At 37.9% G+C, this 26674-nt stretch overlaps 1 protein-coding gene across 1 annotated transcript in view; it reads right to left on the bottom strand.

Moving 5' to 3' along the window:
- LOC145981195 (sodium-coupled monocarboxylate transporter 2-like) overlaps positions 1-26674 on the bottom strand; it is a 71166-nt gene that overhangs the window by 10801 nt on the left and 33691 nt on the right. The window contains exons 5-12 of the mRNA XM_083114317.1: positions 23997-24064; positions 21972-22126; positions 20158-20298; positions 14449-14557; positions 13291-13400; positions 12837-13014; positions 8768-8854; positions 2758-2927 (exon numbers count right to left, since the gene is read on the bottom strand). Of these exons, the coding sequence (XP_082970443.1) occupies positions 2758-2927; positions 8768-8854; positions 12837-13014; positions 13291-13400; positions 14449-14557; positions 20158-20298; positions 21972-22126; positions 23997-24064 (1018 nt within the window). The remainder of the gene's footprint in view (positions 1-2757; positions 2928-8767; positions 8855-12836; positions 13015-13290; positions 13401-14448; positions 14558-20157; positions 20299-21971; positions 22127-23996; positions 24065-26674) is intronic.

Raw genomic sequence — 26674 nt, 5'->3', positions numbered from 1 at the left:
CTGCAAACTTAACCTGTCGCGGGGTATAAGTAGTTCAAAGGGTGTGTAAAGAGGCATTAATGTGAACGTTCTTACGGGCTGATGTGCTGAACGTTGCGATTTCCCAACACTTTCGGTTTTGGCACTTACAACGTTTACCACTTTTAGTCCTCATTTCATTCTCTATCTAGCTATTGCCTCCCCGATGGCACAGTGGTAGGTTCGTCGCCTTGTAATCGAGGGGTCCCGGGTTCGAGACCCGGTGGAGGCTCATACACATAGTGGTTCGGATCCCACTTTAAACTGTAGGTCCACTCTAGATTAGCCTTACTGTGCATAAAGTGGACTTAAAACAACAAATCAATTAATCTATCTAGCTATTGGGCCTCCCCGATGGCGCAGTGGTAGCGCCGTCGCCTTGTAATCAAGGCGTCACGGGTTCGATAGCTGGAGAAGGTACATAGAAGTTCGGATCCCACTTTAAACTGTAGGTCCGGTTCCGATTAGCCTTATTGTGCATGAAGTGGACTGAAAACACCAAATCAACCAACCAACTACGAGTAGTAGATCCTACTTCTGTACTGTACGTAAAACAGCAAATCATCTATCTAGCTATTGGTAATCAACAAACATTATATTAAATATTAATGTCCTTATGGTTAACGAACCTTATTCTTCTCACTATACAGTGAACAGAATATTCTAAGGTCTTACCCACTTTCGGGAATAATATTTTGTGATGTCTCCCACCTTTAACTTTTAATGGCATTATATCCTGCTTTACTTTTACGAGACGAGACGACACAAAACGAGACGGGACGGGACGAGACAAACGTATATTTTCGAGACGAGACGGCACTTTCACGAGACGGGACGAGACAGACCAAGGTCTCGTCCCGTCTCGTCTCGTGGGCAACACTACTAAGTGATAGCACAAGTTATCCTCGTGTTCGTCCAGTGCGCTCCGTCAAGAATATTGCTGCTGTTGCCGAAAGTGTCCACCGAAAACCGAGAACGTCAACTCGCCACAGATCGCAGCAACTGAACATTAGCCGCACTAGCCTGTGGAGAATTCTGCATAAAGACCCTGGATTATTCGCTTACAAGGTGCAACGTACTCAGGAATTGAAGCAAAATGACCACCCGCTTCGTTATCGCTTGTCTGTGCGGGCTTTAGAGCAGCTCGAACGTGACGTCAATTTTGCTAAAAAAAAAAAAAAAAAAAAAAAAAAACCTCATCTATTCGGATGAGGCGGATTTCCATCTGGGCGGTTATGTCAGCAAGCAAAACTGCCGTATTTGGGGCTCGGAAATCCCACACGTCGTCTTAGGGAGCCCACTGCATCCTTCGCGTGTGACTGTTTAGTGTGGTGAATGGAGTGGCGGTATTATTGGCCCATTTTGCTCCGAGGATGACGATGGCAATAACGTTGCGGTCAACGGAGAGCCCTACAGAAGCATGATAACCGATTTCTTTTGTCCAGCAATTGCTGACTTTGACTTGGGCGAGCTTTGGTTCCAGCAGGATGGCGCTACGTGCCACACAAGCCGTCCAACAATCGCTCTCTTGCGGACTCAGTTCAATGAGCTTGTAATCAGCCGTTTTGGTGATGTTGCCTGGCCTTCGAAAAGCTGCGATTTACTCCGTTGGACTTTTTTTGTGGAGTACCGTTAAATATCGATGTTATGCTGACAATCCAGAAACGATTCAGGCACTTAAGCACAATATTCATCGTGCTATGCGTGCAATAGAGCCAGAAACCATCGATAATGTCCTGCAAAATTGGGTTGCCAGGATGGGCTACTGCCAAGCGAGTCGCGGCAGCCATTTGAATTAAGTTACATTCCATAACTAATCGGAAGGTGTACTCTTGTCAATAAAGCAACAAACAAAAAAAATATTGCACGGTGTTTATTTTATCGCACTTTTATAAAAAGAAACCAGCCGATGGCCCAGCCTATACTTATTAACTGAAGAGGCAGTGTTTCGTCTGTCCCACCCACGACACAAAAGTGTTCACTTGTAGCTACAAATCTGAGAAAATATTTTAAGGGTAGTTATGTTTCATATTACATTGCACAGAAACTGTAATAAAAATGTTGTTTAGCTATCAGTATAATAGTTACTTTAATATAAAAAATGTAGTACGCGTGTCCCAGCAGTGACAATGGAATGTGACATGTCATTCTCTGTTACTTTCAACATCCAGAATGAACGAAGGCAATGTGGATTTTAAAATGGTGGTACGTATATGTGATTTGTTTCTATTTTGTTTGAATGCAAATAAAGAAATTAATAATTTTGATGTATATTTTCTTTTTAAAGTTACGTGTGCGGAATACAATTAAAATACTTTCCTCGAAGTGAGTAAGTTAAACCGGTCAGCTGCCACATTTTACAATCCTGCCTTAGCTACATGAGTGGTCATTATACTGTGTATTCGGTGCTGGAATGGTTAATCTATACTCGCAAATGCGACCATTATCATGCGTCAAAATTAATTACCTGAATTTGGGAGTGAACGTTAAATGTACGAATAGCAACAAAATCCACTTCCTCATTGCAGGTGGTACATTTGATGCTCCGGCTTTATTGTTCACGAAAACCTACCCTTCAGAATAAGTTGTTGGTGTAGGCATTAGTACCTTATAGCACATGCAGCCATCAACAGCGCGGGGCTTCTTCGGATAAACTAACCGTTTATCCACTTGCGAGTTGAGGCTTCATTGCGATCCAGAAAAGGAAAATCATGCTCACATATCACTCCAGACACTTACCCTTCGGAAGAAGTGGTTGGTGTAGACGTTAGAGTCTCGTTGCACATGCAGCCATCAACAGAGACGGGCTTCTTCGGATAAACTATTAACCCTTCTTCTCTTGCGAGTTGAGCCTTGATTGCGATCCAACAAACAAAAATCATGCTCACAACCACTCCAGACGAAGCCCCCTAGGAAATAAAGCATATCCATCATACAGCAACTATAAACTGAATATATCAAAATAAACCATAAAATGAATAAAATAAGATTGTGATATTAGGGCGTGTTGAATTTTTCATCATTAAAAATCCTGATTTGAGGGGTGTTAAAAAGTTGTGGTATGATTAGATAATTTGAAATATATTTTGGTTACTTGTAAATATTTAGGTCTTGCTTGGTAAATATCTATGTGAAAAGTTCCTACGTTTTTAACATTTTTGAATTCTTCTGTCATTTAAACGTATGGGTTTTTCCCAAATTTTCATGAAAACAGATGTTGATAAGTGCCTAAAATTGATTACAAGTAATTGTAGTTCTCTTATATATGTACTGTAGTTATCTGCACTATTAATATTTTACTATTATTATGTTATATTTTGTACTATTAATATTAATATTATACTCCTTTATTTTTTCCAACTGAGACTGAAGAATTTCCATTATGAGAGTTGAAATCGGTGTCAACTGTGTCAATGACAGTGTGGCTGTGGCGTGGCAGATATCTTTTTTGCTTTCTACAACCAGTGATAACTGCTTCACTATGACTATAAAGAAGCGTATGGATATAGAATTACACAGGACAATCAAGCGTATGGATATAGAATTACACAGGCCATAACAGCAAGTAAACTTCCCAATAATCTGGCACTTCTTGAAATTGGACCAGTGAGCCATTCAAGGTGGCTTACAACAGCAAACTGACCTTGTCGCTTGTGGGTTTCCAAACATGGCCTAAAAGGCAAAAGCCTCGAGAATTTAATGCTGATTGTGGAATACATCATTGGTGTGTACTATCCGTGTTGGTTCAGTATCAAAGTAAAACATTTGTGGATAGAAAGCCCACGTCATTTGTTGTTTCAATTGCAACAGCTTAGACTGCAAAACAAGGCTGTAGTAAATGCTGTTTTGTCGACTGTTAACCGTTCAGCGTGGTTTGCATTTAGTGAAATGTTAATTCAGACACTGCTGTGCTCAAATAATAAGGAAGAAAGGAGAGCTGGAATTCAAAAGATCATCGATTTGAGAGGTGGCAATGATGATACATTTGGAGACCTTTCAGTACGTCCAAGGTAGACACCTTCTATAAACACCTCTGCTTCAAACTTATTGGAGTTGATAGACTGGTTTGATGGAGTTTATGAACCTCCATTAACATGCAAAATGACGTTGACAGAAATAAAGGAATTTATTGACAAGCCTATGCAAGTTTCTCAGTGGCCTTGCCATGGTCAAGGGATTGAAAGATGTGTGAAACAAGTCACGGAGGCTGCAGGAAAAGTGTATACACAGGAAAAAGGGAGGGCTACATCAGAGGCCGAGAAGCAGGTCGTCGGCTTTTGTCAAGGAATGAATCAAAACAGGACTGAAACTTGATATTAATTCTAATTAATGTTATTATTTTTTTACTATAATAGGACGTTATAAGATAAAGTAATGATATGTTGTTACAGCTGGAAACAAAATTTCTTTATATTTTCGCTTGTATAAAATGATTAAAAACTTCAACTTCGCTTCAAAATGCGAGTTTATGGCTTCTTTTTAGTGCATTTCAAAAGAACCTCAATTTACCAAGCTAATCATCAACTAATCATAAAAATAATTGCAGATTTGGATTCCTCATGTCCAATAACATATTTTCAGAACCCCTCATTGAGCAAATTCGCAAAAGAAAATTTTCCGTCCTTAAATGACACGCCCTAGTGCCACAGGCTTTCAGACGACGTTGGAGGTTTTCTGTAATGAACGAGAGAAAAGTGTTGAAATTTGTGAGTAAGAAAAGAAACGAGCCCTTACATCTTGTAAATCAAATGTGTACTTTTAGAATTAATAGTGAAGTTTACATATCTATGGTCCTACCATATGCGCCGACTCCATGGGTCTTTTAGGGGCTCGAGCCCCCCCACCCCCAATTTTAACGATGTTGGTCCAGAGCTCCCAAATAATTTTGCTTAAGAGGATCTAATGTATTATTTTGCTTCTCTTGTATAGTTTACTCTGAATTGTGCCACATGAACTTAACTTTAAATACACATTTGAAATGTTCTAGACCATCAACTTTGGGGGCGGGCTATGACCAGAGACAGCAAAACACATGACTTATTCCTATATACTAAGTATGTAATTATGAGTATTGTTAACATTTTTACTAAAAGGAGTTTCAAAAGACGATGTGGATGAACTAGGGTAGTGGATGGGACGTTGTTGCTACAAATGGCTCTCACATGACATTCAGAATGAGATCATTGATATATTAGGGAGATCTGTTTTGCGCTCCGTGGTAGCAGATATTAAAAGTCGGGAATATTTTGCTATTATGGTTGACGAAACTTGAGACATATCCATCCGTCGACAATTACTATTCTGCATTCGAACTGTGAATAAAAATTTTGATATTTTTGAGGAATTCATGAGCTTTTATGAGATTCCGAACACTGAGGCCAAAACTTATAAAAGGGAGAGAGTGAGTCATTCATTAATTTATTTCAGTGATCAGAGCCCCCCCCCCCCCAATAATTTTGACAAGTCGGCGCCCCTGGGTCCTACCTTATGTAAACATAGATATAATCAGAAACGTGTAAATCAAAATACAAACAGTGATATTACCAACATTTTGTGTTCCACGTTTACCACCATTTCGCATACTTTGGAAAAATTGTAATCGTTGCCCATAATAACAATAACCCATGACTCTTGAGAATCAGCGTCTATCTACTGATTGGATTGCCAACCTCACTCCCGCAAGCATCAGCAGATGTTCGCTTGTTTCTTTGAGTTGTTTTAAGTCCAATTTATTCAATGACAGGCTGGTCGGGAATCGACCTACAGTGAAACCAAAACGATCCACTGTGCAATGTGCTTTAACCCTGTATCGTTCCCGGGACCCCTTCATTGCCTGGCGACAACGTTACAACTACGCCCCTTAGCAGAGGTGGGTGATCATCCAAGGAGTTACGAGGCGACATGTGATCAGCACGACGGACCTTTAGTCGTTGCTGTATATTTCCATGACCAGGTTACCCTACTCACTCGTAGCTGCCTAATTTCCTCACTATGGTGGGTGGCCACCGGTCCCATACACAGGCCGAAATCTCAAGAGAAAAGTTATTACGCTTTCCCCACGGACGTATCGTCCAGTGACCACAACTAAGCCAAAATTGCTGTACGTCTCCAGTATGCTTTCACACTGTATAAAACTTCACAATTTACTACACACTTCCTCACACAGCATGAGTTGATTTACAAAATCAGGAAACTCTCTCCCTAATCACCTGTAACTATTTTTTTTAAAAAAAAGGCAGTGAAAAAATGAAGTTAATGGAATCATCAGGCCAGTGTTAAGATTGGTCATATCCATGGCCTCTAATTCGTTCACTTCAATCGAGATTGAGCCTAAACCTAGCCACATCCATAACACTCGTGCTTGTAGGAATTGACGTAACATATTTTACAAAAGTTAAATATATAAAGAAAATGGTCTTCATATATATAGGGTGAGTCAAAAGTCCCTGACAACCCCTTATAATATGAAAGGGAGTGTAGATTGCAGCAACTGGTTATGCTAGTACGAAGGAAAGTCCGAAAATAAGACCCCCCCCTAGTTTTGCAAGGGAAATTGTACAGAAATGGGGTTAACCAGGCCGTGTTGGAACACAAAAGACACCCATTCACCAGTGGGTGAAGTAAGACCACGATCCAACAGATGGCGTGATCGTAGTGGGTGCAAATGAGAGGAGGTGGCTCTCAGTTGTGGCCCGGCAGATATGGAGCATCTCATGCGTTATCTTTCGGATTGTGATGGGGCATGAAACGTGGGTCCACCATAGCACACCCGAATGGAGTGGAAACATCCGTCATCTCCTGTCCGGAAGAAGTTCAAGACAACTCCCTCGGCACGTTACTGTCACACCCTGTCCAAATTGAAGCAGGCTATACGGCGTAGGCGGCCTGGCCTTCTCACATCTGGCGTGCTGTTGTTGGATGACAATGCGAAACCACACTCGGCGAGGGCTACGCAACACCATCTTGCAACCCTTGGTTGGGAGCGCCTTACCCATCCGCCGTACAGTCCCAATATCGCTCCGAGTGACTTCCATCTTTTTCCGGTTTTGAAGAAGGCTCTCAGAGGAAGGCGCATTGGAAGCAATGCTGAGGTGACACATTTCGTGCAACACTTCTTCCGTATACAGGACACTCATTTTTTCCAAGAGGTTTTTTTTTTAAGTTTATCAAGTGGTATGGCAAATGTCTGTATGTCCGGGGTTCCTATGTGGTAAAATAAAGTAAGTATGCTATTCCTTTTCTCATTTACGTTTTTTGCTTTTCCTTCCCATCTCTGTCCACAGTCGCCAGGGGGAACTTATTTTCGGACTCTCCCTTATAATATGTTAGGCCTAGGGGGAAACTTTCTTGGTGCTTGTCATGACAACGTCTGCAATCTTGGGGACCGCCACCTTGGATTTAACTTCATTTCTTTAAATGGTAAGGGGGACATGTGGAAGTTTTGGGCTAGAATTTCACCAGGAAGTCAGTGGTAAAGTCAGATGAAATTATATATATATAATTGTACCTATGAATCACCTGAATATATCACAGTGTGGCACCCCACGAAACAAATAAGTATATTTTATTGTTCGTTTCTCACATAAGGAAAAGCAAGTCTAATAAATCTATTGAGTCCCTTCCGTGGAGGACCATTTCACACAAAATTGAAAGATTGCCCCACTAGAACAGTAACGTGCCGGTTCTTCAAAAAAGTAGGACATTTTTTTCAAGTTTGTAGGAAGAAAATCAATAAAGCTGTGAATCATTTTGAATTTGCTAATGTTAATGAACCAAACACTAACGAAAGAGCAAATGCGGAGGATATTTTGTAGGAAATATTCGAGGATCTAGTTCCAATTCAGAATTCAGTTGGTATCGTTCAATTTTCATTAAGGAACTTGCCACTAGTATTACTTTTTTGATAGATCCAGGTGCTGATTGTGTATGTGTACCATAGGGTTTTACTTCCAAATATGTTTTGTAATTTAAGTACAAAGCAATCGGGCCTTAGAAGACCCCTAGGGTACACAATTAAAGGTGTTAGGTTTGTTTGTTCAAGAGTGTATGTTATAGAAGGGTTGCAAAAAGCATTGCTTGGTCGAAATGCAGGGACAGCTTTAGAAATGCTAATAGTTAATAATTACAGAAAATTGAGAGGTTGGTGAAGTTGCATCCCCGAATGGAAAGACACGCTCCAGAGCGGTTGAAAGATTATGTTTAAAATATAGTTTGTTATTGTAATGGGTATGGTTATGGTTCAAAAAGTTAAGTGTACAATTTTCAAATTTTGGTTAAAAGATTGAGGTTCTTAAATTGCAATTAAGATTCAGAAACTTTGTTTAAAATATTTTTTAGTGAGATGTTAGATTTATGTAGCATATGGAAACAAAACACTTAGCTTCAATAAAGAAGGGGGATGTTGTGTAAGGTGCTGCCACCTAGGCAACCAAGTGTCTGAAGCAGTACGTCTTCCGATCCACAGCCAGAACAACGCTTTTCTTTTTTTCCTGCAAACATGACAATATCTGGCACTATTCAGGTTTGTAAACTTCTATTGTTACTCTCATGCACTCGATGGTGGTAATTTTTTGTTTGTTTGTTTGTTTGTTTGCGCGCCCCACAAAGTACTTCATAATTATGTGAAATCAGTTCATTATACTTTAATCCAATCTCATGTCTAGAACCTTACATTTTATGTGAAAAATGTTACACACGTAACCCTTAAATGTCCCTAAAATGAAATTTAGAACTATGTTATTATACTTACTTTCGAGTTACACCAGGGATAAAACATTCCCAAAGTGAACAATCCTCCTGTGGTGCCGCAAACCATACTGCTTACTGTAATCATCAACTGTAAAATACGTATATAATTACAATCAAACGGAAAAGAGGGAAGCAAATATTAACAATTTTGTATTGATTTTAATTCAATTGCTTTGTAACTACACTCCGAGGCAAAAATAATCGCCCCTTGTGATAAAATCTACTCCCTCTGTCCCATAATTATTGTCCTTTGTTTGTTGTCTCATAATAATTGCCCAGTATTCAAACTGTGACATTGAAGACATACAGAAGAAGAACTTGAAACAAGGGAATGAGTCATACAACTTTACTACTCAAGGATCAGTACTAATTGTGCTTTCCATCGGCCTCTTTGTTTGTCATTTCTGTACCACCATTTTGGCAGACCGGACTATAATTATGGGACAGAGGGAGTAATATTTTTTTTCAAGCAGTATGTTTTTTTTGTAATTATTTTGACAATTGTACATACTGTACGTCATTTTAACATTTTCTGATATTTTACTTACTCTAACAATGAAGGCAATAATGAAGAAATCAACAAAAAAAGCGGTTAGTTGATTAAATTGTTAAGCCTTTTGCCTTACGTTATTGTATAGTTATTTCTTGAAAAACGTAATATACTCTACATTTACAATAAAAAATATAATAACAAAGAATTAACGTAATTTGTGTCACAATAATAGCAATAATGTGCAAAAATGTAGGAAAATGTAAGAATTCCCTCCTTCATGTACATACGTAGTATATACTTTAAAATATCACACACTAACTGTTGTAAATATTACATTGTTGAAATAAATCCACAAATGAAGAAATACTGCATCAAAGAAAATTTTTACACTTTATTACTAGAGGGGGCGATTCTTTTTTGCCGCGGAGTGTACTTCCGGCGGAGTGAATATTGGTATTATGTGATATTATATCAAGAATCGTAATACATTTTGTAATACCATAGGATTATTTACATACGTATTTACAAAACCTATTCACTTAGTACTAACCTAAGCACTACCAATATGAATATGATGTATATTATTTGGATGAATGAAAAATACAAAACACATAACGTCGTGCGAAATCCAGATTTGCAGTGGAGAGGAAATTATGTATTCTTAGGAATATGACTGAATCTTGATACGAGTCAGTATATTGAAGATAACTGACTCCACCTTGCTGCTAAAGACTAAAAGAGGAAATATGTCGATTTGACTCCAAATAAAGATATTGAGAAGAGTTTATTTAAACAAAACTGAAAATCGCATTTCTGGACTTAGATGCCTCTTGTTCTCGTACGAGGATCAACAGTGACCAAATAATGAGAGGAACCTATGAAGGATTACATAATGATCATTCATTTTATTATATTTAATATCTCTGTAATGTTTTCCTTCGTTTCTTTCCCCTTGGCTCTCCCATACAGAAATTGTATCAGGATTAGGTATTACTGTAATTTTAGTCAATCCCATTTTATTAGAGAAAAATGTTGGGCTCTACCAAAACCCTCCTAAGCAAGCAGTAATTGTAGCCTAACTTCTAGCAATATATATTAAAGTCCTACACGTCTATGGATAATGTGAAGTTTTAATCACTATACTAGGTGTTGTATATCAAGAGAGCTTCACTGCTTTCATGTTATTGGAGTTTGTCTAATTTGGCATATATGATGTCATATCTCAGGCACATCAAGTTGAATTTGAGGCAGTGGAGTAACATTTAACATTGACCTTTTGTAGACGTAGTTTGATTATTCCTGCATGTTTCAATTTAGTAATGATATATATATGTATGTATATATATATATATATATATATATATATATATATATATATATATATATAATTAGTATGTAGTTAATACTTTTGGCTTCAAGCAAAAGGATTATGCTCGCATATTAATATTTATTGCAGTACCTAATACACCAAAAATTTCTATATTTACTTGCCTAATCACAATAGCTTTAGGCTCCTAAAATATCCCTCTTCAAATGTGAATTTACACTCAAATCGTCTGAACGAGTCCCATTCACAATACGGTTCTAAACTATATTTGAGAGTAAAAAACACATATTCATATTACGTACGAATTTTCTTCCTACTAATCCTTCGACTAGAGCAATACGACGAATGCAGTGAAAGATCCTTTGAATGAGACACATGAGCAATGCTAATATTTGGGCTACATTCAAGAAGAATAGTTACCATTATTCATAATATAATAAATATACTTGGTCCATTCGTACTAAAATATCCTCAATATTAGAAGATGTAAACCAACTGACTAACGCACCAGTTTGAACTCGTATAATGCCAGAATTTATGACTGAACGGCCTCACATTTGAAATTCTACACCTAAAATATGTTAACACAATATGGAGGTCGTAACCCCTCTTAGGTCCGCCACATGGCTTAGTGGTATCTACGTCGCTTTATGACCAAGGGGTCTCGGGTTCGATACCCGTGGAGCCACATTGTAACTCGAATCCCACGTTCGACTGTAGACCTAGTCCCAATTAGTTCACGTGTGCACAAAAACGGACCTAAAACAAAACTCAAGCTCAAATAATCTCTCTCGTAGATATGAATTCTAAAATGAACAATGTTACACGGTTATTCCTAAAATAACTTAGTCTTCCAATCATAAATCATGTATCAAATGTAGCATAATGATCAATGAGAATATCAATATAAAGGAGTAATTTATTATAGGTATTTAAATATGTCTTATCACTCACATTAAAAAATACATAAATTTATTCATTGCGAATCTCATTTGAAACATTTGTAGAATGAAATGTTATCTGACTATTAAACACACAGGCTATATGAAGTATACTTATATTTTATTTTATTTATTTTGATTTCTTATATTTTACTTCGCGTTTTGTGCCTCTTGGCTAATTTGCGAAGATGGAGATGAGTGATGAAATGATGAAATTGATGAATGGACATTCACAAACAACCATGCCCGAGCGGGATTCGAACCCGGGACCCTTAGCGTCGCATCGCGATGTGCTAACCACTCAGCCACAGGGTCTGGTAAAGTATACTTACAGAAGTTGCAACAAAAAGTAGAGTTTTAATTCCATTTATAAAGAAAGGTGCAACTTTTCAACTTAACTACTTTATATTTATTATCCTACATTATACTTAGAAACTATCTCACGAATAATAATTCTCATTAATTTTCATTTGTTTACAACACAATATTTCCCCTCCAGATCGTGTTATACTTAAATATATTAACTTGTCTATTCTCTGCCCTCAATGAGTATTTACTTTAAATTGAAGGCAAGTACTTGCAATATTAATTAAATTTAAAGATTTCTCAATATTGTCCTAATTTGAAATCAGTAAAACAAAACACCATAATAACACGATGCATAAACCTCAGTTTTTCTCATGTATAAATAAGATGTTTTGAAAAAGATTATAGGGTGATGATCCCCGGATGATAGATAAAACGTAATTGTTAATTACATTTCGTAATATGTCTTTGGGTTTTAAAGATTTGAACTCTCTCATATGATACAGAAAATTATATTGAGGATGCACCAAAACACAGTGAAGATAGGTAAGCTGATTAAGATAGCGGACTCATATTTCTTAAACCTTCTCTTTATAAAACCCCCAAAACAAAATATTCCTGATGACCTTAACAAGAGAATATTCAATCAGTCTAGAAATTAATTTAATATCACGTGAAAATGTATCGAATATCGAAAAACAAGATACCAATTCAGAGTTAAAAATTAGATCATCATTATTAAGAATGGATTCTCATAATTAACAATAAACCTACATGGATACTAAAATTTACTCTACTTCGTAAACATTTTTCAAGAATAGAATAACTACTTAAAGTGAAATGTTTCTTGTTATTACAGAAAATCCAATCATACCTTTGCATTACTATGCACGTAATTTTCAGACAAGCTTTCATGTATGACAATATATTCTTAAAACATGGAAGGTTTAGTAACAGTAGTCAATTTTGGGATGACTTTTTTCAAGATTTAGTTTTAGCATACCTGGTTTATTGTTCCAAGATACGGAATAACGAAGACTACACCAAACACAATCAATCCGTATAAAGCAGAAACCCATTTGGCAATTCTGAGAACTTTCTCTTCTGGCATTCTCCATTTGGATGCAACGAAGTCCTCCATGGTGATGGTGGCCAGCGAATTGAAAATAGTCGACAACGTGCTGTTAATTTAATTCACATTTCATTAATATGTACTTGAAAGAGCATAGCTTTGCGATTACAGAGCTTTAATATCTTCAGTTGAAAAACACACATTTATTTAAACTTATTCGCATTGCATCAACACTGTAAAACAATATGTTTATCTTAAATAATTAATTTTCTCAAGTGGTAACATGCATTTTGAGTAATATATAACTAGGTTATCCAAATGAAACATCACCACTCATTATTTTTATCAAGTTCATGAACAGTTATACATTATCACATAATCATACCTTAATGTTGCACAAAGGATTCCTCCAATAAATAGACCAGGGAAGCCTGGATAATGCCCCATCACATCCATCATGAAAAAAGGAACAATCTGGTCTGATTTTGCTATTTTCTGCAATGAAGAATTCATGCAACGGTTTTGTTACGTGCATATAAGAATTCAGTATCATAAAATAATTACTCACGATCGAACTTAATAAATATATTTCCATCTCAGTTATTAATTTAGTTGGCCCACTATTCATTTTATGGTAAAAACTTTCAATATACAGCCATAGGGACGGCGACAAGGGTGGGCGAGGGGAGTGCAGCCGCTTCCAAAAATGCCTGTCCCCCCAGAACAAATTTAAATATTTACGCTCTGGGAAAAATGTGAATATTTCATGTATATTTTCACTTTCTAATATTATCATTCCATAAGAAGCTGTAGTAGCTAGATTGTGAAACATCTATGATGTTTTTATATCTTTGAATATAGATGTTCAATTGTTTTGTTGATTTGGAGTGTCAAGCATGGAGTTAGCCATGTTGTATATTCTTAGTTATGGAGTAAATGATTATTTTGTATAAAATCGAACCCACATGATTTATTATATCATATTACCGTGGTTGGTAATACAACAGAAGCGTTTCTGTGAATTGGCTGAACAAATGAATTCAAACTTTTCTTTCAACATTCTTAACTCTGTTATTCGAAAGCGAATAGGAATGACTGGAGTTAAATGTGATCAAATTAACAATTTTGTGATTAGGAACATACAATAGGCTTAGTAGGCTATATACAAAGTATCTGTTTTATGAAAGGAGCAAAATTTTGCTGGTATAAGGCTAGCATCATCTATTTTTAACAATTCACAGAGATGGTGAAAGGACTAAAACTGACCAAAAGTGTGGGACTACATTTGAATTGTTGTACACCTTATTATGTATATCACTTTATTACTGCAGAGTAGAATAATGTAAATATAATTTTTCCACTGTAGGTGAGTGTATTCCAGTTCCCTTATAGATTTATTACGAATTTCTAAAATAAAAAAATGAACTAAAGGGTTTTTGGTTCTCCAAATACAAAGTATTTAGTACAGTATATTTTGAAAACATAATTATGCGTATCATTGTGCACACGAAATGTAAGAGAAAAATAGAAAATAAATGCATACCTGGGATAGCAATGGATCGCAGTTGTAGTACTTGGCGTATATGAGCAGTCCAATTAAAATCGTGGGGATATAGAGAAGAAACTTCAGAATCCCAAAATACATCACCGCTCTGAAAAGAATAATATATCATATTTGCAATATTATTCTGTTACGTTTTCTTTCTGTGTAACTAAAAGCATGGTCATGAAGGTAGGCGGCAGGGCGGAATTGCGCTGGTGCCACATATGGGAAAGCAAAACGAGAGCGTGACAAAAGTCGCTGGTTCCTGCGCTCTGTGTGGCAACGTCAACCTAGTTCGAGCGTCAGACCGACCTCCCTCCGGAGCACTTTTGTGTCATCCCTGATCTTTCGAGCAAATACTGTCAGTTTGTATCACATGGATTACAGAGACCGACTCTACAACGATATCGCTCATTCTCTTAAACCTCCGAACACACAGGGTTGTGTTCCGACGTGGCAACAGTGCGAAGTTCTGCTTCACCCCTAATTTCATGGCCGTGCTGTCCCTGAGGTCGGAGAACGATGATTGCACATGACCTGTGAGGAATTTTTCCAAGGGTAGGGTTGGGAAAAACTTGAACACATAAGTCTGTTCCGAAAATTTTGTTTTCGTCAGAAAGTTACAATGGCCTAACTGGAGTAACAGTAGGCGAATTTTATAATTAATGGGGGAACCCCCGAATATAACCAAACCTCCACCCGTATACATTCGAGGGTATACGCTGTGTCCCAGTGCCTTTGTAAATAAACTGGGACGTCAATTTCTCGAATTACGGTTCCCCCGTTAATCGTTGCTCTACATCTTTATTGGTAAATTTAAAATACAGATAATAATATAAATAGAAAAAGTCTGTATTGATGATTCTGGCAGCCAGAATTACATTTAGTCTAGTTACCTGGGGTCCAGGTTTATTTTTTACTTGACTGGTGGTATGAGGTCAGTCATTCAACGCGCAGCTGAGTTTTGTCTGCACGTTTGGTTAATTTATCTTGATTCTATTTGGTTGTAACTCCACCCCAAAGGCAAGGTGTCCACCACCATTTTCATTCGATCTGTATTACACAATGTGATGACAATGAATTGAAATAGTGACTTCAATAAGCAGATAACAACGCCTACTTCGAACAAACATAGTTTCATTCCTTAAAACAATACAGGATGTAGAATAAAGAAGTAATGAAAAAAGCTGTGGACAATTTGCCTACCATTATCTTTGCCGTTGACTGTACAAGATATGCAGAAACCAAAATATTTGTCGGGTGTGACACCTACGCCCGTTTGCGCCAACATTGCACTAACTCGGGAGTAAAATGATCCGTGGGTCAGGGTAATCCTCGAGTAACGATCATCTTCTGTTGCACCAACACGAAAGGTGCGATGAACACAGCGAGTCGCGCAACTCTGGATTATCCCTACGAGGGTAACTAGCCTCAAACCATGTGCCTAAACTCATACAAATGGAAGTTCGTGATTTGTCACTTCGTTCGAGAAGGCGTGGTTCTGCACGTCGTGTGGTAGGAAACAAGAAAACGATGGAAGCAACGGGACCTGGACGTTGGTATCTTAAACAGTGATAAGCAACGGGCACTAGAAAATTTCAAGTACGGAATAAAGATGGGGAAAAACATATTCACATAAATAAATTTTGATATATTAGTGCAGTTTGGAATCGTAGTAAGTAGTGTGACAGTGATATTTGTAGTAGATTCATACACACACACACGCACGCACACACACACACACACACAAATATATATATATATATATATATATATATATATATATATACAGGGTGTATCATAAGTGATGGATATAACTGAAACTAGAGATACATCGCGTCAAACCCAAACGAAAGTTTCTCTTCCATTTTTACGAGAGATGCTCATTTTCGGAGCTAGACACCACTAGAAGTGTGGGAAAGTACAGTTCACACCTCTGTAGGACGAGTACTATGGCAGTTAGAAAGGCGGTTCCAAAGAAATCTTAAAGAAATCTTATGCGCTCTACCAGAAACGCACCATGGGAGATCTGTGCGACCTAATGCGGAAAGGACTCCCCATAGTAAATGGGGTTCCCCGTAAAAAGAAAGAGGTATCTAAGAAGTATGAAATAAAATACATTATAATGACCATACTGAAATTTCTCTCATTTCACACTTGCGGTTTGAATCCCATATACCAATGATTTTAACGCTATGACAAAATATTGTAATGTAACATCTATGGTAATACATTAAAAATTATCGAATATACAACAGATTAATTTTACGATTTAGTTCTATCCCACACAGCACACAAATATCCAAAATATATCCACTGGATATTTGTGTCGGAAGTTCTGGATATCCAATAGATATCCAGGAATGTCCAATTGACATCCACTGGATATCTGCTGTATATCCATTTGTCCGCATACGTGATATCCAAAAGATATCCAGAAATGGATATGTTTTGGACATTTTCGGATCACTTTTGGACATGTTTTGGACATCAAGTGGGACGTAATCTGGACATTATTCTTTGATTTAGACTTTTTTGTACCTACTTTGGATATTGTATGAACACGAAAAGTACAATTTTTGATCTCATCTGGATATTATTTCGATATGAAAGGATGCATGCAACAGTCAACCACCAATTTTTGTTGTTAATTTTCTTGCTCCCCCTTAAAATAGTCACTAGTCAAGTTGGATAGTTCAGTGAACTAACCGATCTGTAACTACGCACTGGTAATGAGCAGGCTGGAAAGTTCATATGAACTAACCGATCGCTCATCAGGCTACACATGGTAGGTGTGTGCGGGATCCCGAAAAGTCGGGACCGGGATCGGGAAAAAAATTTCCCATCCCAATCCCTACTTCGGGAAATGAATTCCCGACTTTTCGGGACCCCAAGCAGTCGGGAAATACCGAATGGTAATTTTTAACAGTCGTTAATTCTCGACGTTTTCTGCATTGTAAATGTCTGGAACTTTTCGAAAATTGTTCGTTTTTGTACCAGAAATGCAAAAACAATCACTTATAGTGAAAATGACATGTAGAATTCGAGATTTCCAGAGCTTCGGGAAATTTTGAACATTTCCCATCCCGGAAAGTTCCCTACTTTGTCGGGAAATTGCGAATTTTTCCCGTCCCGAATGTCGGAATTTAAAAAATTTCCCACGCCGACCCAAAAAATTCTGTCCTGCACACCCCTAGAAAATTGTCATAGTATTCCCGTAACTTTTTTATACTTTATCTTGCAATTGAAACAATAATTGCATTGAAGCATTAGCGTTTCTAAACTTATTTACTTGTTATGTTTAGTGATTTAATATTTTTCTTCTTAGAATCCGAAAATTTCGATTTAGTCTTACTAAACGCTACAATACAATGGAGACTAAAATCGAGTAAATCCTACTTAGCTCAACCGGGAAAACCCGTTGCTTATTATATTTAGCATAGACAGTAGCTATACACATCATTTTCAGTTCGTGTATTTTTACACCTGAGAGCTGAGTGAATCAGAAGCTTGTGACTGTTTTCCTTGTTGGTGAGCGTCTTGTTATTTGAAACTTTTTAAAATCTTAGAATCAGAAACGCTACAATACACTGCATACAAGAATCGGGCCAATGCTCACTTATAGCATCACAAATCTTCAAGGAATATACCCAGATAGCACACAAGCTAGCGTAAAGCTTACGATATGCTTCATATGTCAAGATGGACGCAAGCTTGAAGTAATTATGTGGTACTTAGCGTGGGTTGGTACATTTTAAAAAAATATAACAATAGACACACCCATTTAATATAACAATAGAGATACTCGTTAGACATAAACAATAATGACAAAGTCGCTAGATGGCACTCGCAAAATGTATAAAAGAAACTTAAGTTTTCATAACACAAATAATGGTATATTTGATTATAAATATAATGAAAAATTGTGTTTTAATACTGTTCGAAAGAAAGATGTGTGAACATTAAGCTACAAGAATGAGAAGAAAATGTAATGCAGTGAATAAAAGTGAATCTTCCATGACCAACACTTCTGTTTCATGATTATATAATCAGGAGCTATGTGTGGTGGAGATAAAACTGACACACGTACTCAGACCTCGGTTAGTTCATATGAACTTTCCAACTTGACTAGTGCCTATTTTAAGGGGGAGCAAGAAAATTAACAACAAAAATTGGTGGTTGACTGTTGCATGCATCCTTTCATATCGATATAATATCCAGATGAGATCAAAAATTGTACTTTTTCTGTTCATACAATATCCAAAGTAGGTACAAAAAGTCTAAATCAAAGCATAATGTCCATATTACGTCCCACCTGATGTCCAAAACATGTCCAAAAGTGATCCGAAAATGTCCAAAACATATCCTTTCTGGATATCTTTTGGATATCACGTATGCGGACAAATGGATATACAGCAGATATCCAGTGGATGTCAATTGGACATTCCTGGATATCTATTGAATATCCAGAACTTCCGACACAAATATCCAAAAGATATCCAGTGGATATATTTTGGACATTTGTGTGATGTGTGGGATGTTTATGGTGTCTTCAAAATTATGAAAATTCCCAAAGAACATTTTAGTATTATTCAAATTTCTATTAATTCTTAAACGTTACTTAATTGTAGAAGGATGTAAAAGTTCTGTGTATACAAAATGGGCCCCGTACTCGCATGGAGATGATTAGTTAGAATCTTATCTGCTTTAATTGTTACATGGATTGGGAGGATGGAATCGTATTAAAACCCCTTCAGTTCTTATTGGTGATAGAATCTCAGGCTATGTGGGAGCCTAGGACTTGAGGTATTGGCTGCGAGAGGTACACGTATAGCTTGGGGTAACACTCCGGAGAAACAACGTTAACACGTAAAGAAGCAAAGAAGGCTCGCCCCTGTGAAATAAGAACAACACTTAAACATTCGATGTTAACACTTCGGGGTTGACTGGTCAGGTTGTGAGGATAATAGAAAGGGAATAAATGAATGTTCGTTTACCTGTAGCTCTAGATGTGAAACTTCGATAGCCCACCACTCCCCGCGGTAACTCCTTTACGTATCAATCGATATTCAGCCCATAACGCGATAAATTTCTGAGTACAACTGGGGCGCGAAATGTTCTGTCGAACTATTTATCGGGAATTCAAATTTCAGATCGTTAAAGCCGTTGGGCGAGTTCCGTTTTGTCGTTTCCTGTCTTTTCTGCATAAAGCTGAGTGTACTTATATTTCATACTGTTTCCCCCTTTGGTGGAGTGATGAGGCTATCGAGTTATGACGCCAGGGGTCACGGGATCGAGTTAGGCCTTCGGAATGATACGGAACTGAATGAATGTATAAAGGTTGGGAATTATTTATATATTTCTATTAAATGTTACACCACCATAAGACTTTTTACATAATTTATAACAAAGCAGTTTGTTTGTTTCGAATACTACGTTTCCCAGGCAACGTACAAAATTGTCGATGTTTCCTTACCCAAACACATTCCTATCCACTCAATACTTATGAGTTTCATTTATAATTTTTGTCCACGTGAGTATGGGAACTATTTTTTTAAAAAAAATAGCAAAAAAGGTAATTGCTTTTTGTGTGCAAATGCCAAATATTTCTGCTCGTTGAATCAGAAAGCATCATGGGTGCATGAGAATTATGATCATCTCAAAGATATATTTCATCTTAAAATGGATATTTGATCTTTAGCTACTTACTTCTGTGCTCCCTTAACCGTTTTTGTGCTCAGACACCGCTGCATGGCCCCTTGACTTGAGATGAGATATGTGAAGCCGAAAATTGATCGTCCAATAGCAACCGACCAGAAAGTGTGTCGTATTGTTGGATCGGGATTCATGCTGAAAAAATGTAAATGATTACTTTTTTTTACGGTAAATCAACAAAGAGATTAGCTTGTATGTACAATAACATACCAGAGATTTCATGGGAATAATAATAATCTCTTACTGTATGAATCAGCATACAACATACATTATTCTTATGTTTGTATGTATGTATATAGGCACCTGTCTATCTATCTAATCTATGCTATCTATATACTCGTATCTATATACAGGGTGTATCATATTATATCCGCTATTAGCGCAAACTGACACAGTTGAAAGTGCACGATAATAGAAGCAAAAAAGTCTCAGTAAACATGGGTCTGCAAACGAGTCGTTTTCGAGATAATTGCAAATGTTGTGGTTACAAGCCGCCACTGACTTCATTGTTTGTAAACGTCGTCCTAGTTGGTAAAATGCTTATAATGTGTGGGAATGTGTGGTTAGAAGCCGTCACTGATTGCATTTTGTAAACACCGAGGTTTGCTCTTTGTTTACAAAACAGAACATTTCCGAGAGGTGGCGTTGTAATCAAACAGGATGGATACAATCAGTACACAGTCTAATCGTACTGTGAGAGTCACGTCAGTTGTGCTGGACTGCGTAGTAAAAATGGAACCTTACAGCAACGAAGAGTATGCGGATATGCATTTAATATACAGTTTGGCTAACGGCAATACACGGGAGGCTGCACCCAGGGAGTTGCACATTTACAAGGGTACATCAGCACTTCAGAGAACATTATTATCATTATTATTACTGTATTATTATCATTTTACCAACTACGACGACGTTTACAAACAATGAAGTCAGTGGCGGCTTGTAACCTCAACATTCGCAATTATCTCGAAAATGGCTCGTTTTCATACCCATGTTTACTGACACTTTATTGCTTATATTATCGTGTACTTTTAACTGTGTCAGTTTGCGCTATTACTTATGATACACCCTGTATATAGGGTAAGTCCGGGAGAGGTGAACCCCCTTTTTAAGAATCGCTATACTTTTGTTATTTATGGCGATACTAGCGAGAAAATTTGACCATAGAGTTTTGGCGAGATATGCTAACGATAAATAAAGATTTGTTGTTAACTATACCTAGATATGAAAGCTAAATCGTGAAAAACTTGCCTCAGGACAATTATAAATATGTATAAATTCAATGGACTTAGGATTAATAACAGTTTCAATTTTTCACGTCCACGGAAAAAATTTCATGCAGAATTCCCGGAGCCAATAATTCACGGAATTCAAGGAATTCCCGTTAAATGGCCGGCCTGGTATTGTGCAGCAAATTATGCACATGTAATTCATTTTTCATATCAACAAGTAACTTTTGGTAATATCATTAGTATAGTATTAGAATAGTTTGTGTATAATTTTGAAAATGATGATACAAATGAAAATAAATAATAACTGCTTGTTTCATCATCGTGTACAACCTTGTCTGTATATCATGCAGTATCAATATATCTTTATCTTAAAAACACATTGTATCCTTGTATTACTGACTAAGATTGGTTGCATTATTTTTAAATTAGATCTTTCCAACCTTTCTTTCTGTTCATCTAAAATGACGGGCAGATCACAGATAGCAATACGTGGACGATTATACATGCCCTAAAAATCTGTAAATCTAATTTTCGGTTAATTGTGTACTACAATTTAAGAAGATCCAATTCGCTTACTTAAAAAATTCTATTCTGCCAGAGTTTTCGTTGCGCTGCCATAGGGTGCTGAAACCACCAACCTCCACCAGTCCTCCTACTAGAAGAGCTATTTGGCAGAAATATACGAGAAAGCCTTGCACTGTGTCTGTCCATATGACGGTTTTGATGCCGCCCTACAAGAAAAGAAATAACCCTTATGTACACATCTTATAGTATAACAATACTATTTACAATGGTGTGGTCATGAGGAGTTTTTGAGCTTTAATCCAAACGGAAATGTTCAATACATAGATTCACTCGGGGGAATATGCCCATCGGGGTTAAATGCCCACCCCCTCGTATCTCGCGCAACGTTAATGTTATGGCAAATCTCCTACTCTTGTTTGAAAGCGCCCTCCGTGATGAGACGATGCAGCAGGTTTGGAGCCAGTGAGAAAAATCTGAAGCCATCCAGAGATAATTTCATGAGGTAAGAAGACAATTTTTGAGGTAATAATTTTTGGACCTTGCTGTATTAACAGTGTGCAACAATATTCCCAAGAGAGAAAGAAACTAAATTATAGATGGTGTAAAGATCAAGAGTCAGGGAAACATATCTGCAGAGTGAAACTGCACCGTGGTGCTCAGAGTTGCCAATCCAGTGATTCAATTTTCTGCTTGTAGCTGTGGGGTGATATGCCGACAGAAATTAAGTACAATATGCCCATGGGCATTATTATGATAAGAAAGAACCACAATGTGACTGGATTCGTTGTAGTATGTGGATGCATGAAATATGTATCAAATTCATGTCCATGTGTCCAAAGTGCAATGCAATTTCTCACAAATGTAAACAGTAAAAGAGGTTATGGTAAATTCAAAAGAAATGTTGTTAGAAATGCTGTGCTTGTCTGTACAAATGATGTTCTCTTTACGAAACAAACGATAATAATCCTCCAGTTAATGCTGTGTACTATTTTCCTTTAAATATGTCATATCAAGTATTACAACAATTGTTTCTTGTATTGGGCATTTTACCCCTAATGGGTGGGCGTTTTACCCTGAACCTTTCCGTTGAGCAACGGAAGTGGATTTTAAAGTGTTTTTGGAAACGTGAGAACATGAAAGAAGTGCAGAGACGATGGCGGGCAGAATTTGATGTGTGGACTTCTTGGGGGATCTTGTGAAAGTTTGTACCACTGCTTCCATCCCTCTTTCGTCCGATACTGATTTATTCCTGCCAGTCCGTCCCAGATCACACACAGTTCCTTCCCTCTGAAACTTGTCGCGTCATTTCGTAATTGTTACACGTGACGGTGGCGCAGTATCAAATTCTGCCTTCGTCTCTGCACTTCTTTCATGTTCTCACATTTCCAAAAAACACTTTAGAATCCACTTCCGTTGCTCAACGGAAAGGTTCCCAGCCATCTTGTCAATTACTTGTCACTATTGGCAACTGAACTGAAATTAAAGAAAAACAAATGAATGGCAACAAGCACTAATCATGACAGATCCAGATACAACAAGTTCCATCAGGTTATCTGTAATACTTTCTCTGTTATTAACATTCAAATAGTGTAAACCCCTTTGTGGGACACTCTGTGTGTGTGTGTGTGTGTGTGTGTGTGTGTATATATATATATATATATATATTGTTTGATTGATTGATTGAGTTGATGTTTTAACTCCACTTTATGTACAGTAAGGCTAATCGGGATTGGACCTACAGTTTAAAGTGGGATCCAAACCACAATGTGCCTCCACCGGGCATCGAACCAGGGACCCCTTGATTACAAGGCATCGACGCTACCACTGCACCATCGGGGAGGCCCGTTTTAAATATTAAATTTAATTAATAAAATTTCAAAATATAAGTAATTGAGCTACACATTTCCTGGCATTTTTAATTCCTTGCATGCAAAGCTACGTGATTGTATCGTTTCCTTTAAATTTCGGATACAGTAATTTTAATTCTGTCAAGAACTGAATATTTTTTTAAAATAGAGTCTCATTGAAGATCCATATGCATATTAATTGTGTACAGAAGTAATGTACAGTACTTACGAGTGCTGTGTAAATAACGCAGGCAGTAATTATAATACCAACGGAGATATTTATGTTCCATCCAGCCACTGGAAAAATAAAAACAATAAAAAAAATATATTTTCGTTAAGACATTTATGAGAAAATATCGGGGAGGAGAATGAAAATAGTAGTTATGACATGCAACAGGATATTTGTAATAAACAGATGTAAAACTCCAAAAGATTGACAGAAACAAAAGTACAGATATTCACAATAAAAATCAGTTTAATACAATCGTACTTAATTGTATGCTCGGCCTGGCTGGGCTTACCTAGTTGTTTGTGCAAATGACAGACTAACCCTAATATACCAACTTAAAATGCATTAATGTATTAAACAGTGGCGCATTCTGAGATTACGACCTGGTTTACCTCAATAATTCTTAGTTCTTGTATATATTTATTAATATTAATTAGGTATAAGAGAATTAAAACACTAATGCAAGACAACTTCAATTCTTTCGGCAATTTCTGTACAGGGAATATACCAGGTGCGTTTTTTCAGCTGGAATATTATTTAAATTATGTACAACCTTAGTGACAATGAACTTCGACCAGTCACAAATATAGGAGTGCGTTGTGAAAGAAGGAGAACACATGCATATGCTGAACATATTTTATTCAGCAGGCTACATGGAACAAAGGAAAACATAAATTTCCGCTGCAACGCAGCAATGTATGGTGTCCACACAAAATAAAACATTTTCGTCCATCTACACGTGACATTGAAGTTCGACTACTGTCAGAGGGGATCCTGTTTACCATGGTGTGACGCCGCCCCGTCGGCGAATAACTGTGGCAATGCTTCGGGGCATGCTGCGGACGAGTCGTTCAAGGTATTCCACATCGATGCGGTGCCATTCCTCCTGCAGGCAGGCGATAAGAGCAGCCACTGTCGTGGGTCCCCTCTGTTGCACACGTCGCTTAAGAACACGCCCCACATTCGCAATGGGCGAGAGGTCGGGACTCGATGGTGGCCATGGCAGAGTTCGCACGTGATGGCGAGTCAACCATTCTCTTGTCACCATCGCTGTATGAGGCCTGGCATTGTCGTGTTGAAAGATGAGACGCCGCTTGTGGAACAGGTGCCTTCGCACTGTGGGAAGATGCCGCTCCAGTATGCGTGTATAGGCGTGTGCATTCACAATGCCCTCACAGACGTGTAGTGGGCCAACCCCAGATGCCGTCATGCATCCCCATACCATCACTGACGCAGGTTTCTGTACCCGACGGGCATAACATTTTGCTTCATTCTGTTCCTCCTTCCGACAAATGACTGTTTTCCGTATTTTCCCGTACACAACATTGAAAATGGATTCGTCCGTCCACAAAATCCTGTTCCACTACCGAAATGTCCATCCCCGGTACATTCGTGCCCACCGTAGTCGATTGCCTTTGTTCAACATGGAAAGGAAGGGTTTACGTTTCGCCTTGTACACTCGGTAACCGCATCGCTGTAGGTAACGGCGAATGGTTCTGGTTGACACTTCAATGTGAAAGCGTTCTCGAGTTTACAGTCGTAATTCGGCCACAGAAACATGATTGTTGGTCTGGATATAGCGCCTAAATATCCGTAGGTCACGCACGCTCAGCAGGCGTTTTCGACCGGGGGCCATGGTGATGATGCACTGCGGTTCCTCGGTGCACAGCACGCGCTTATATACGGCGGACTCCCTTATCGTGTCCGTGACGTCATGCTTCCGTCGAATGCGCCACTATCTGGAATTTCCGTATGGGTCTGGTGCCTGGTCGAAGTTCAATGTCACGCTTATAGTTCCCCGTTTTCGTTCTTTACGTGACCTTGGGTGCAACATGCTGGGATCACGATTCTTGCCTGCTCACACGCCTCCTCTTACACACATGCGTCACTTCTGCGGGTCACCCATTCCACCGCCTATGCCTCTGTGCATTTAATCATGTATTCCTTTCTGGTCGAATTTCATTGTCACCAAGGTTGTATATATTGTGTAAGTTCAAAGCACTTTTTGGTAAAATCAAGTGAACGAATACATTTTCAGGAAAGTGGATTGGTTTACACAATCGTCCATAATGACGTTTGTATGTTTCGATAAACAACAATAATTTTTAAATCCTTTGTATAAAATCACATTTACAAAAATATCAGGTTTCAATAGGAGTATGCGTATACTACAAGTTTCAATTACTCTAATGACTCTAGCATAACATTATTCTGCAGCATTTTGTGTCAATCTTTATAAATATCAATTTAAATGGTTTTTTTTTATGCATTTGTGATGTAATACAGAAAATATCTTCTAATTCGTGGAAATATACTCATTTTTATTTATTGTTCACTCTATATCTTGAAGTTCAATCGTGTCGTAGCCCTAATGGCTCGGCACTCGCTTCCTCATGTCCCCCAAAAGGACTGCGTTGAGGTACACGCTTGACCAGATTAAATAAAAGAAATGAAATATGTTTATGAACCCATATATGTCGTGATTGAGAATGGCAGGCACACAAGGGAAGATGGAACTTACCTGTTCGGGCACGCAGAGTCTCGAAACCTCTCTCTCTCTCTCAAGACCTCCAGCTCTCATCTCTCTCAAAGCGATCTGACCCCTTTTCCGATCACTGCCGGCCCTTTGTGTCCTGTCGTATTTCGAAATTGCATTACGTTCACCCCGGCAGTGACCG

Source organism: Lepisma saccharinum, chromosome 29 (genome assembly GCF_977018435.1).
Source record: "Lepisma saccharinum chromosome 29, izLepSacc3.1, whole genome shotgun sequence".
Taxonomy (NCBI): Eukaryota; Metazoa; Arthropoda; class Insecta; order Zygentoma; family Lepismatidae; genus Lepisma; species Lepisma saccharinum.
This window is presented reverse-complemented; position numbering and strand designations above follow the sequence as displayed.